Here is a 12,654-nt window from a genome sequence, read left to right as displayed (position 1 = left end):
AACCTTCTTTATATGGATAAGAGGTCCTATTATATTTTACCTAGATAAAATCCTAACTTTTATTTGTGATGGATGATGTGTACGTTTTCTTTCTATGCACACAAATGTTTATTTACATCAGAAAAGGGATGAAACTAGATGACCGTAGCAACGCACGAGCATTCAACTAGTAAATGATAATATGTGGACAATCCCGATATTTTTCGCTAGAAAGAAAAATAAAATATGAACATTCCTTTATTTTCAACATGTGGAGAACTCCAATATTTTCTGCAAGAAAGAGACATAAATTATGAACAATGCTTTTTTTCCAAAAAAAAAAATAGCGACTCCGCTGGGGATCGAACCCAGAATCTCTGGTTTCGTAGACCAGCGCCTTATCCATTGGGCCACGGAGTCCTTGCTTGCAAATGTTGGACCTGCAACACTTATTAACGAGTACTAGTAGGTGTATGCTAACTTAAACAGACCTCACATTATATTTTGATTTGTTTCATGTGAAACTTCAACATTCTATGCCAACCCTTCCCAGAGAGCCGGCCTTATGAATAGGGCTATTGAACTCTCACCGGAGAACAATATACGTATAATGCACTACGCAGCACAAATAATATTCTGGTAATAGCACCAGTACAAGATTTGGTGTCAGTGTAATACTGACCGTCACAGGAGTCAAACTATCTATAGATAACAGAGTTCATTACAAAACTTAGTCATGCAATATACAATTGGTTGATTCATCCAATTACTTGCGGAACCATCAGAACAACCCAATGTTCACTTCTACTCGTAGCCTGATTCCTCTGACAATTCACCATTTATCTGCATGAAAAATAGGATAAAGTATGATCAGATGAATGAAAAAGGATAAAATAAGTTAATATATATTAAAATAAAATCACCTTTTTCTTGTTATATTGAGCCATCGCCTTCTCAAACTCAGCACGCCTTTCCGTAGCTAGATCGTAATACTTCACTTTTTCCTGGTGCAATGAACAAGATGAAAATGTAAACATCAGTAGACGAAGTATGAATCATACTGTCTCAGTCTAGGAGGCATATTTTTCCGTTAGCCATAGAAAACTGATATACAATTCTACCAAATTGGCTAGCTGATGGCTGGTATTTAAGGCTTGGAAGAAGTCAGTTGATCTCTAAACATCACAGCAGTGACCTGTTTCTATTTTCCCTATAGACTAGATGTCATGAAGATAATAGCAAGGATGGGTTATTTTCATCATCAACGTGAGTAACTGCAGCTGTCAATTATTTTAGTGTTTTTAGCAAGTAGACACACCTAATAGCCAATATGTAAATCATAGTAGATGTGCAATAGTGTATCATCATGATCTATCTTAATCTTAGCTGACATCCTACAAATATATTCTGAGTATACATATCATTAAACTTCTACAGTTACTATGTCAATGCATCCTGTCAGTCAAGGCAATGGCTTGTATTTGACCGAATAAACCTGGCTACTGAATGAATAAAATATCAAGGCAAGTGGATTATATTTGATGATTTGAAAAAGAAGAAGTTTCTATTGATTTCCAAACACAAAATCACAAAAGAAGTGAATCATCAAATAAGCCGAACTACAACTCCACTTCACATGTTCCTATCAACCATGCTACACCATCCTCACAATGCAATATGTTCCTACGAGGCAGCAACATTAGATGACACAATTTTGTAGTGACTATCTACCTGATGCAACAAAACCATCATTAGGCTGTCAGAGGGAAAATACCAACCTCAAATGTCATTTTATTCCATTTCTCGCCGCATGCCCTCCCTATCTGCAGTGTAAGGTATATTACATTACAACGTGACTAAGAAGCTAGCCTGAAGTTTCAGATTTAACTGAAGAAAACTCACCTCCCGCATTGATTTTACACTTGGATTTTCTTCCTTAAATGCTACCCTGAAATCCTCCCTTCAAGAGAATATGGCAGATTCAGTAAAATGGTTTAGTGCCACAGATGAAAATTGTTAACCAGGCCAGTAAAATGAGCTTATAAATTTAAACAACATTGAGCACTTGCAATGCAGGATTTTTCTTGATCCCCACAGGAACTAACTGCATCCCCAGAGGATTATTTAAACAATTAAAATACACGAGTACGAAACGTAAGGACCGCAGAGAAATCTATCTATGAGTTGCAACAGGACCGAAATCAGGTTTTGCAACATAAATCACATGAACTATTCAAATGTTGCTGGATACTGTACAACGTTGCACTGTTTAGTTGATCATTTTATCCTAATGCTCTGGTTAAGAGTCTATGATGGAAATGAGAATGCTGTTTATTGCTACAGTCATCATGTGCATGATGAATTAATGTTCAGCACCAGGAGCAATAAGAAATAACTTATTTGTTTGTGTTACGCCTGATGCAATGTGAAAAAACCCCAAGGACAAACAATCAATGCGTTCAGCGATGATAGTGCAGCTAGAATATCCTATTGCAGTTATACTTCATCTTTTTTTTTTCCATGGAGCAGTTATTTTTATCAGTCCTTAAAGCATATCTGAACAACCAAGGAACATATTCGAATAAGTAAACACAACATATATATTTCCTATACATCAGTGATCAACCATTTACAGTGCTACTGTGAACTGAGTACATAAAGCTAAGGACTTGCAAATCAGGCATGTTAATCAAATTAGGAACAAAGGTGGTGCCTTTTGCGCACTTTGGAAATGGACATATCAGCATCCGATAGTCTCAGACCCTAAGTTCTCGACTTCCAATATGGGATCACAAAAATAAACTGCCTTCTAGTCTAGCCTACAGCAGTGAGTTCAGCCACCACCTGGCGAACAAGCGAACGCACCTGCTGTGAGACTGAGATAAAATTGTAAGAGCATGTCTAGTAGAGCCCCTAAACCCCTAAATCTGTAAAAATAACCGCTTTTTTACAGTTTTTGACGAAAAAATCGCAAAGACTAGAGCCCCTAAAACTGTAAAACTGTAAAAAAATTCCCAGGTCGGACTCGGGAATCCCTTCTTGGCCTGTAGAAACGAGGGTTGGGCAATCCAACCCGTCCCCGACCTGGGAACCCCTCGGACACGCGCGGGAGGGACATTTCAGCTCCCTCTTCCTCCCTCTTCCTCCCTCCCCCGATCCCGCCGCCGCCGCCGCCCTCCAGCCCCGCCGCGGGCCGCCTCCGCCGCGCCCGGCCTCCGCCGCGCCCCGCCTCCTCCGCCGCGCCCCGCCTCCTCCCGCCCCGGCCTCGCCTCCGCCGCCCGCCTCCTCCGCCCGGCCTCGCCTCCTCGCCGCGGCCCGCCTCTCCCGCCGCGGCCCGCCTCCGCCGCCGCCTCCTCCCCGCCCGGCGTCGCCTCCTCCCGCCCGGCCTCCTCCCGCCCGGCCTCCGCCGCCCCGCCTCCTCCGCCCGGCCTCGCCTCCTCCGCCCGCCGCCCCGCCTGCCTCCCGCCGCGGCCCGCCTCCGCCCGGCCTCCTCCCGCCCCGGCCGCCGCCACGGACGCCTCCCGCCCCGCCCGTGCCGCCCGTGGCCGCGCCGCCCGCCCGCCGCCCGCCCGGCGCCCGTCGCTCCCGCCCCCGCCCCCGCGCCGCCCGCCCCCGGCCCGCCGCCGGCCCCGGCGCCCGTCGCTCCCGCCCCACCCCCGCACCGGCCGCCCACCCGCACGTCGCCGCCGTGGTCGCTGCGACCCACGTCGGCGCGAAGCGGCGGCGTGCGGGGCATCACCTCGTGCCGGCCGTCGGCCCCGCACCGGCCGTCGCTCCCGCCCCCGCCCCCGCACCTCCCCGGGCACGGACGAAGGTGTCCTCCGGTGGTCCTCGTGCTGCCAAGGCCAAGGCGGCCTCTCCCGGCGCCGAGGAAGGCCGTGGCCAAGAGGAGGGCCCCGGCGAAGCTGCCCGCCCCGGCCGCCGTGCCGCCCGCCCCGGCCGCCCGGAGGTGCCGCCGCCCCGGCCGCCGTGCCGCCCGCCCCGGCCGCCGTGTCCTTCATGGACATGCTCAATGAGGTGGAGGTGGACATCAACGCTCCACCGCTTGATCCCTATAGGGATGATGATTTGGAGGGAGGAGAGGATGAGGAGGAGGAGGATGAGGAGGATGAAGACATCACAGAGATACAAGAGGAGGCGTTCACCCGCGTCCGCTCGTCGAACTACACCGACGCGGAAGATATACTCTTGGTTCGAGCTTGGGCGTCGGTGGGGTTGGATGCGGGCACCGGTACCGACCAAACCGGTAAACGGTATTGGCAGCGCATCGAGGACGCCTACCTTAAGATGAAGCCGAAGAGGAGTGGGTTCGCCTCGCGCTCATTCCGGTCGCTTCAAGGCCGGTGGGACTTGATGAAGCCGGCATGTGCGCGTTGGAGTGCCGCCATGGACCAAGTGATGGATGCGCCGCCGAGTGGCACCGTGGAGAGTGACTATGTAAGTTTGCAAACCTCGCATCGTATGGTTTCTCTCATGTGTGTTCTATGGTTTCTCTCATGTGTGTTGTGTGTGTTGCTTGGTTTGTAGGAGAAGATTGCCGGCTTGAGGTACAAGGAGATGGCCGGCTCCAAGGGCAAAGAATTCCCATTCAAGCATGTTTGGTCAATTCTTCAAACATATGACAAGTGGAAGTTGAGAGATGATGAAACCGCACCGAAGAAGTCCGCAATGCTTGACATGGATGATCCGGAAGTTGAGGAGAGGAACTTGAACAAGCCCGAGGGAACCAAGAAGGCCAAGCTTAGGGTGAAGATGGAAGGAGAGGCGGCTAGCCTAAGGAGAAGATGGATCATATGATGAAGGCAAGAGAGGCTTTGGCAACCAAGACGTTGGAGACAAAGCTTCTCATCACCGAGCAAAAGAAGGTGGTCAAGCTTGCACACATTGAAGCAAAGCGTGAGGAGGCAGCCCGCAAGGCCGACTTGGAGGAGAGGATGCTCAAGGTGAAAGAAGCAAAGGTATGGAAAGAACTCATGGTGGAAGAGAAGGAGCACATGATGATGTGCAAGAAAGACATGGATGAAGAGCAATTGCAATGGTGGAAGGAGTACAAGGAGGACATCGCCGAGAGGAAGAGGATGTTCGAGGGTCCTCCTCTACCTTTGTAGTTGACACTACCATGAGCGATGGCGGTGTCGACAACTCGCATGATGGTGGGGTTTGATGGTGGTGGAGTGGCCTAGCATATGGCACCGACGTGTAATTTTTGGTGATGGTGCCAATGAGATGGGCAAGATGATGATTATGTGATGTAAAAACTACTAAACCATGCATCCATGATTATTACTTTTGTAGTATGTTTGATGATTCATTGTGTTTTTGTGTCATATTGTGATGAATATGTGACAGGTTTAGAGGTTGGGGTTGAGGCAAAGAATAGAACCCCTAAACCCTCAAACCCCTAAAACGGAATATTCTGTTACACGGGTTGGGTTTAGGGGTTCTATTCTTTGCCCCTGTTTTTCAACCTGTAAATGTGTCCAAAACTTGCAAATCTCGGCCTGTAAATCCTAGAAAACTTTTACAGTTTTAAGGGTGCTACTAGACATGCTCTAAACAGAGCTCCCGCAAACCACAGGGAAAGAAACCTAACTAGTGCGACCGCGCGAGGCAGCAGCCCAGCTGAAACCCCTCTACCACGCATCCCCAATTGGTTGAGCGGTCGCCAGTTAGCAGATACGAGATTCAGTTCCAAATACAGATAGAGGGAGAGAGAAGAGGGTGCGTGCATACATACATGAAATAGAAGAAGGCGGTGGGGGGCTTCTTGGGGCGGTGGAGGTCGTGGAGGGTCCCCTTCTTCCCGGACGCGGGCCTCGGCTTCGGCTTCGGCTTCGACTTCGGCTTCGTCCTGGTGATCTCCAAAGGGGGCAGCCTGACAGTATTGAGGGGCTTCGGGGTCGTCTGCGACCTCGTCTTCATCCCGCAGGCGGCCGCCTCCCCTCGGACTCGCAGATGGCAGCGAGCGTAGGTTGGTTTTGCAGAAAGAGGAGGAGGAGGAAGAAGAAGCGCAGCGCAGAGCGCAGAGGAGACTCCTGGCTGCTGGGCTCTAAATTCTAGCGGGCCGGTGGACGGGACAGCCCAGCTAGGATAGCTGGAGGGGAGCCCAAACAAATGCTTCTAAATTCATCGAGTCGGTTTGTTTGCTCCGTGCGTGCAGGGTTGATTGCATTGCATTAGTCCCACCTCGGCTACGGAGGAGAGAGCGCGAGGCGTGACGGGGTATAAAGAGGGGTGGCCGGGTGCAGGAGAAAAGCATCTTTGCGCTTGGGGCAATGACGCAGCTAGTGAGGTAATACCGAGGCGCGTCAATTGCTGGTTGAAAACTATTTCCAAACCCCCTCTTTGGCCCTCACGGGTCACTGAGAATTTCTGGAAGGGCTCCCTCTCCTTCGGGCAAGGGGAAAGCCCTACGAAACAAAATCAAAATTTTGGGTTTTTCAGAAGCTCTTTTGGTTGCCCTGAGGAAATTGCACCTCTTTTTTTGATGATGCGTCAGAGAGGATAGATCTCGTCCCAAGACGAAGATGTGACGGCCGGCTTCCTCTCATGCCAAACACATCGTCGTCGGGTAGGACGTGCAAGGAGCCGTGGGGGTGGACAGAGAGAATGGGAGACAAGTCATACAAGACATGGCCACCACCATTTTTGTGCATGCCCAAAATAGACAAGTCCAATGGGTAGAGTAGATCAAAGAAATATTTTTTGAATTTATTTGGATGGTTAAGGAGAGATATAATGGAAGTAGAGATTAATCCTTTGTTGAACCAAATGTCATTTTCTTAGATCATGGCTAGGCATGTGGGACGATGGTATTGGATGGATCAGAGGGGTGCATTAGGCGTTCAGGTGTTGCCATTCAAGCTGTGATTAAGTTTTTTTTTTTTTGCGAATCAACAACTTTCATTCCTTAATCATCAGGCTTACAATCATTTTGCAGACAAAAGTAGGAATATAATTTAATCCAAAGACACCTACGACGACTAGTCGATGTCTGCTTAGCACAAAGATGTGCTCCTTCATTTGCTTCACGCCCAATGTAGCCGAGATGGAAGGACTCCATGTTACTACTCAGCTCTTCATTCATAATTGTTTGAATCACTATTTATGGCTCAGGCCAAATTTAATGCATTTTTGTAAGTCCAAAACTTCGGAAAAAATTATAAGTAAGAGAAAATGTTTCGAGTTCAAAATAACCCGTTGGTAGTGCCCTACCTAGTAGGTTTAAATCAAAACTTTGGGAAGGAAAAGAGAAGTAATGGTGTAGTCACCATCACATGTAAAATTTGAAAAAAATGCAAATAAGTTTAAGAAAATTATTTTATTCTAAAATAATTGGAAAAAAGAATGGTTTGGTAAATAGGGTCAGAGGTGACCCTAGGTTTTTGAATTAAGAAAAGGATTTTTGAAAATCATTTGATAAACCAAGAGTGGTTTAAGAAATGGAGAAAATAAGATATAAGGGTTTTGAAATTAGAGAGGATTTTAGAAACCCTTTGCTAAACTAGAGAAGGGTTTAACAGGTATGGAAGCGCTAAATTGATCTTTAAGAGAGGAACAAATGGGGAAGTTGGAAAATGGCCACAAGGTGCTTGGATTTTCTAGTTCAAGGGTAGGTGAGAACCTCATTCAAACTTGCATAGCCAAAGAAACACAAACAAATCAATCAAGGTCAAACCAAGTCACACAAGGCAATGCCATCATAGACAGTCAAGCAAGCACAACACACCAGATACAAGCATTTCCGGAAGTAGTGTTGAACAAGTGCCAAATGATGATCATGTCCAGATAAAATTTGGATAGGTTCCTAAATAAGGTAGTAAGCCTTGGCACGGTTTTTCTATAAAATAGTGGAGATACAAACATCTCCTAAATGTTATAGTCTGAAAAGTGTCTGAAATCCATTTATAGAACGTTTGTAAAATGGGGTTTTGCAAAATAGTGGAATCATACCAACATGTTGATCACTTTAGGTTTTAGAAATACTTAGTTTTGAAAACCTTTGTGTCAAGGTAAATCTTGGCTCTTAGTTTTGGAAAAGGTAAAATTAAATGAAATAAGATAATTTGCCAAGATAAAGCTTTTGTCAAATAGGTAGTAATATTTTGGATGATATGTTCACTAGGGCACCATGGTTGTGTTGGTTATCAATCTTGTTCAACAATCAACTCAAACGGTCAGGCTCAACACATCAAACAAGACAAACATGCAAGAATCAATGTTTCGAAAGGTTAACACAAAAAATATTTTGTTGCCCCTGATTTTTCACACTACTAAACTCTTCTTAACAAGGTTACGAAAGTTGGGTTGTTACAGATATATGACAAGCAGACAACGGAGAATATATGACTAGGGCTTACCATTGGGGATGGCCGAGGTCGAGGTGGAGGTTGCAATGCAGATTGACGAAGCCCTTGATCTTTGTTCGGTCCCGGTCGATGTCATCTTGCGCTCAGGATGCCGTCCCGCTCTTCCTCTTCGCGACAAAGTAATAGATGCGTCTGCGGTAGTGTGCAACCGCCGACATGATGGAGTGAGCGGTGAGGGAATTTATGCCACGTGTTCTCAAAAGGATGCATTATCCTTCTCCTTCCTCCAGAGTGCATCCAAAGGGCTCTCTAACGGGCGTGTCTCCATAGACGCATTTCCTCGGGGACACATGCCAAAATTTTGGTACGCCCTTGTTTGGTTGGCTCATCCGAACTCACCTAACGCGCTACAGTTCATTTTTACGCCATGGATGGGTAAACTAGGGCGCAAGACTCCTTCACCAAATTTTTAGGGGTTTTCATTATTTCTGCCACTATGACCAAGTTGAATCTCAGTTTTGCCATTTGACCGATCGAAACCTCAATCTTGCCATTGTTGTGTTACAATACTCATCAGTATTGCCACTCCATCATCTATTGAATTTGGCATGTTGAACCTCACGCATGTATGAGACTACATAAAACTACTTAAATTGACATTTATGATCCGCCACTAGTCTATAATCAGTTTTTCCATTTGGAGAGTGGAGGCAGTGAGAAATGCATTTAATATGTCAATTAGAATTACCAACAAAGAGTTGGATAACGTTATTTCTACAAAGGCACATCTCCATAAATGCTACACTTGGTATGACAACTATTGTTTTTGGTATGCATGAATTGAGTTAGTCTCTGAATTTGAAAAGTTAGATCCCACCGGTGAGAATGTTAGCACACTATCTATTGCTACTTTTGTAAGCTGCTAACCAACAACATAACACAAATTGTGGTAAGTAACATTTCAAAGGAGTCTTGCAAGAAAATTATTGAGGAAGTACTTGCAACAACTAAGAAGCTATGGGTTGCTTCTTGAATCGGCACACCGAACATAGAATCTTTTAGTGTTATTCTACAATTCACTCATGTCTCGCCTCATGCTCGTGTCATAGATGCAACCTCTTTGCCACTACTGTTCCACGTTGGTGGGTGGAGGGCAATACCATTGAAGGCATAACGGTGTGGCATTTTGCAGGCAACCGGGGACACCATGGAGTGGTGAACTACTTCTTTGCATTCTTTGAAGTGATGACATGTAGCTCCAACCAATCAATGAGATATAAATAAAGAGAATAGTATGAAGAATCTAGAATGGCAGAACTGATTATATACTAACGGTGAAGATGACCTAATAGAAAAACTGAGAAGTGTTTAACCAAGTAGTGGCAAATTAAAATCGATCAAATACAGTAGCTGAAAGATCGAGATGTCGCCTAGAGGGGGGGGGGTGAATAGGCAATTACAAACTCTTGCGGATTTGTCTTGTATGAATGCGGAATTAAACTATCGTTTAGTTTACAAGCACAAACCCTAAATATGCTAAGCTCAACTAAGTGTAACAATAGTAACTAGAGCTAAGCAAGATAGGCACAAGATATATGTAGCACAAGTGATAGCAAGATATATGTACTTCAAGCACGATGGCTATCACAAGGAAAGAGAGCTCGGGTATAGAAATAACCGAGGCACGCGGAGACGAGGATGTATTCCCGTGTTCCCTTGCTTTGCAACAAGGTACGTCACGTTTGGAGGAGTGGAGGTCCCACGAAGGATTCCCCGCGCCACGAAGGCTCACCCTATTCTCCGAACCACACCCACGAAGGATAATGGCCCTTTCCTTATGGTTAGCTTTTCCTCCGCTCCGGAGATGGCAAGCTCCACAACCACTTCACAAGCTCCACGAAGGAGAAGCCCGGGCCTCTTCACAATCTTCTTGAAGAGATCACCGGAGCACCAATCACCAAGCCAACTAGGAGGTCACCCTCCAAGAGTAACAAGCTCACGGTCTCTCACTCGAACAAATCGTGGTGGAGAGCTCAACACTATGCAATGATGCAAAGCAAGAACACCGGAGGTGTTCAAGTCCTTCACACTCAAATCCCACCAAAGCAACGAATGCTAGGATGAGATTGGAGAGGAAGAACAAGGGGAAAGTCAACCAAAGACTCCAAGATCTAGATCCCAAGAGATTCCCTCACTTAGAGAAGAAACGGTTTGGTGGAAGTGTAGATCTAGATCTCCTCTCTCAAATCCTCAAATATGAGCAAGAATGGTTGGAGGAATCAAGGGGGAGAGCAAGTTCTTCAAATAGCAACAATGGAGGTGAGAGAATGAGAAGAACTCGTTGTCTCAAGGTAGAAGAAAGGTATTTATAGTGGGGGAAGAAGAAATAACCGTTGGGGAAGAAACGGGGTGGAAAACGCATAAAAAACGCCTAAAAAAGTCGCCCAGCCGGTCAGCAGGCCGGCCGACCGGATCCTCGGGCCGGAGAGGCCGGTGGCCTGTCCGGTCGGACCGGCCCACCGACCGGGAGCGGTGCACAGCGCGCTGGGCGGCCGATTTGCCACAGGCGCGCGGGGGAGAGCAGCAGGCCGCGTGGGCCAAGTCGCGTGGAGGCGGCCCGGTCCGGATTCCGGTCGGACCGGAGGAGCAGCTGGCTGGGCCGGTCGCGGACCTGGCCCAAGACCGGTCACGGGCCGCGCGGGGAGAGGGCCGGCGCGTGGGCCGGTTGAAGTCCGGTCGACCGGAGGGAGCTGGGCCAGGCTGGCGCATGGGCCGGTGGCCGCCCGGTCGACCGGGTGGGCCGGCATGCGGTCCGGCGGGCCGGGCGGCAACCGGCCGCCTCCCCTTTTTTTCTTTTCTTTTCTTTTTCTCTTTTACCTTTTCTTTAATAACTATTGCTCCCGAACTCCGATTAACATGAAACCAATTTTGTTGGAAAGATAACGACGAATAGAACCCCAACAAAAACTGGAAATATGGAGACTCCTCACAGAACATTTTAGATGATTTTAGAGAGGGAGTCTCCCACCGTCAAGAAACGGTGAAGACGTCCAAACTCGAAAACGCAATAGAAGATGCATGCGGATTCCGTTTTCGATGAACTTGGGCTTGTTGTAAAGCTAGCAACAAGCTCAAGAACCTCACACAGAGAAACACCAAGAAGCAATAAGGATATGCAAAGTATGCAAGGGTTGAGCTCCCTAAGACGATGTGATCAAGTTACTCAACCGAAAGCCCCTCTTAATAGTGCGGCTATCTATCCTATAATCCGGTCTCCCAACATCCACCTTGAGACCGGTAAAAGGAAAACCTAGCAAGGTCATACCTTTGCCTTGCGCATCCCGCTTGATCTTGATGATAACTCTTCAAGCTTCACTCAAGCCGGAATGCCTCTCTTGACCAATGTTGCTTCGTGAAGACTCACAAATGCTCCCCATACACTATGATGGGAAAGCTCCATTGATGCACATCTTCACAAGTCCATTATCATCAAATGGACGGCAAGCTTCAAGTATGTGATTTACTTGAGACGCTCATCTTGAACTTGCCCAACTCAACCTTGTATCTTCACATACTCACATAAGATAGAGCATGGCTAATATTGATTTCCACATAAGAACTCCATCTTCATTTCTTCTTATTGATCATATCACATATATATATCTTCATACCGATGATCTTGATGCCAATACACAAGATATACCTTTATCTTCATGGTATCCATACTTGAATTCAACACATGGAGAGCAAGTAGTACCTATGGAATATTCCTTCATATAAACTTAATGAAAACATTAGTCCATAGGGGTTGTCATTAATTACCAAAACCACACATAGGGGCAATGTACCCTTACAGTAGCAATAGTGTAATTGGTCAGCATGACTATAAAAGTGATACACACTATTCAAAAAATCAGCCGAGATACCGATTTATCAGCCGATTTTATCGTGAATCTAGTGGTAACCGATAAGATTTTAGCATATCGGTCAGTTTATCGCGCCATCGATATTTCAGCCAAATTTCTGCATGAGAGCCGATATTTCGCTCGATTTTCAGTGAAATTTCAATGAAATTTGGTATGGCAGTCCATATTTTCGTCCTATGGTTTTGTAAAATTTTGCATTAGCTCAAATTTTCCATTATTATTGATTCAAATGCAAGGAATCAAGTGAAAATAACGATTTACAAAAAGATAAGACGATAAATGGCTGACGGATAAAATCTATTAATCGGCCGATAATCGATTAATCTTCATTTTAAAGCCAACCGATAAGTTAAGATTAACGATTTCTCGAATATTGGTGATACATGATATACTTGAATTTCGAAAGCTAGGTCACTAAGTTGAAGAGTTGGTCATTCCGC

At 46.3% G+C, this 12,654-nt stretch overlaps 1 protein-coding gene and 2 non-coding genes across 3 annotated transcripts; 1 reads left to right on the top strand and 2 right to left on the bottom strand.

Moving 5' to 3' along the window:
• Window positions 1-326: 326 nt before the first annotated feature.
• TRNAR-ACG lies at window positions 327-399 on the bottom strand. Its single transcript has one exon. It is a non-coding gene; the product is annotated as a tRNA-Arg (tRNA).
• A 143-nt stretch (window positions 400-542) lies between these two features.
• LOC124666184 (high mobility group B protein 14) lies at window positions 543-5,949 on the bottom strand. Its single transcript, XM_047203532.1, has 5 exons — window positions 5,717-5,949; window positions 1,882-1,939; window positions 1,758-1,802; window positions 903-983; window positions 543-822 (listed from the first exon to the last, which is right to left on the bottom strand). The coding sequence occupies exons 1-5, from the start codon at window positions 5,899-5,901 to the stop codon at window positions 784-786; spliced, it is 408 nt and encodes a 135-aa protein (XP_047059488.1). The 5' UTR covers window positions 5,902-5,949; the 3' UTR covers window positions 543-783.
• A 287-nt stretch (window positions 5,950-6,236) lies between these two features.
• LOC124668942 lies at window positions 6,237-6,389 on the top strand. The gene has a single exon (XR_006992004.1). It is a non-coding gene; the product is annotated as a U4 spliceosomal RNA (small nuclear RNA).
• Window positions 6,390-12,654: the final 6,265 nt, after the last annotated feature.

The sequence above is a fragment of the Lolium rigidum genome, chromosome 6, assembly GCF_022539505.1.
Source record: "Lolium rigidum isolate FL_2022 chromosome 6, APGP_CSIRO_Lrig_0.1, whole genome shotgun sequence".
Taxonomy (NCBI): Eukaryota; Viridiplantae; Streptophyta; class Magnoliopsida; order Poales; family Poaceae; genus Lolium; species Lolium rigidum.
Note: the sequence above shows the minus strand (reverse complement) of the source record. Positions and strands in the feature narration are given on the sequence as shown.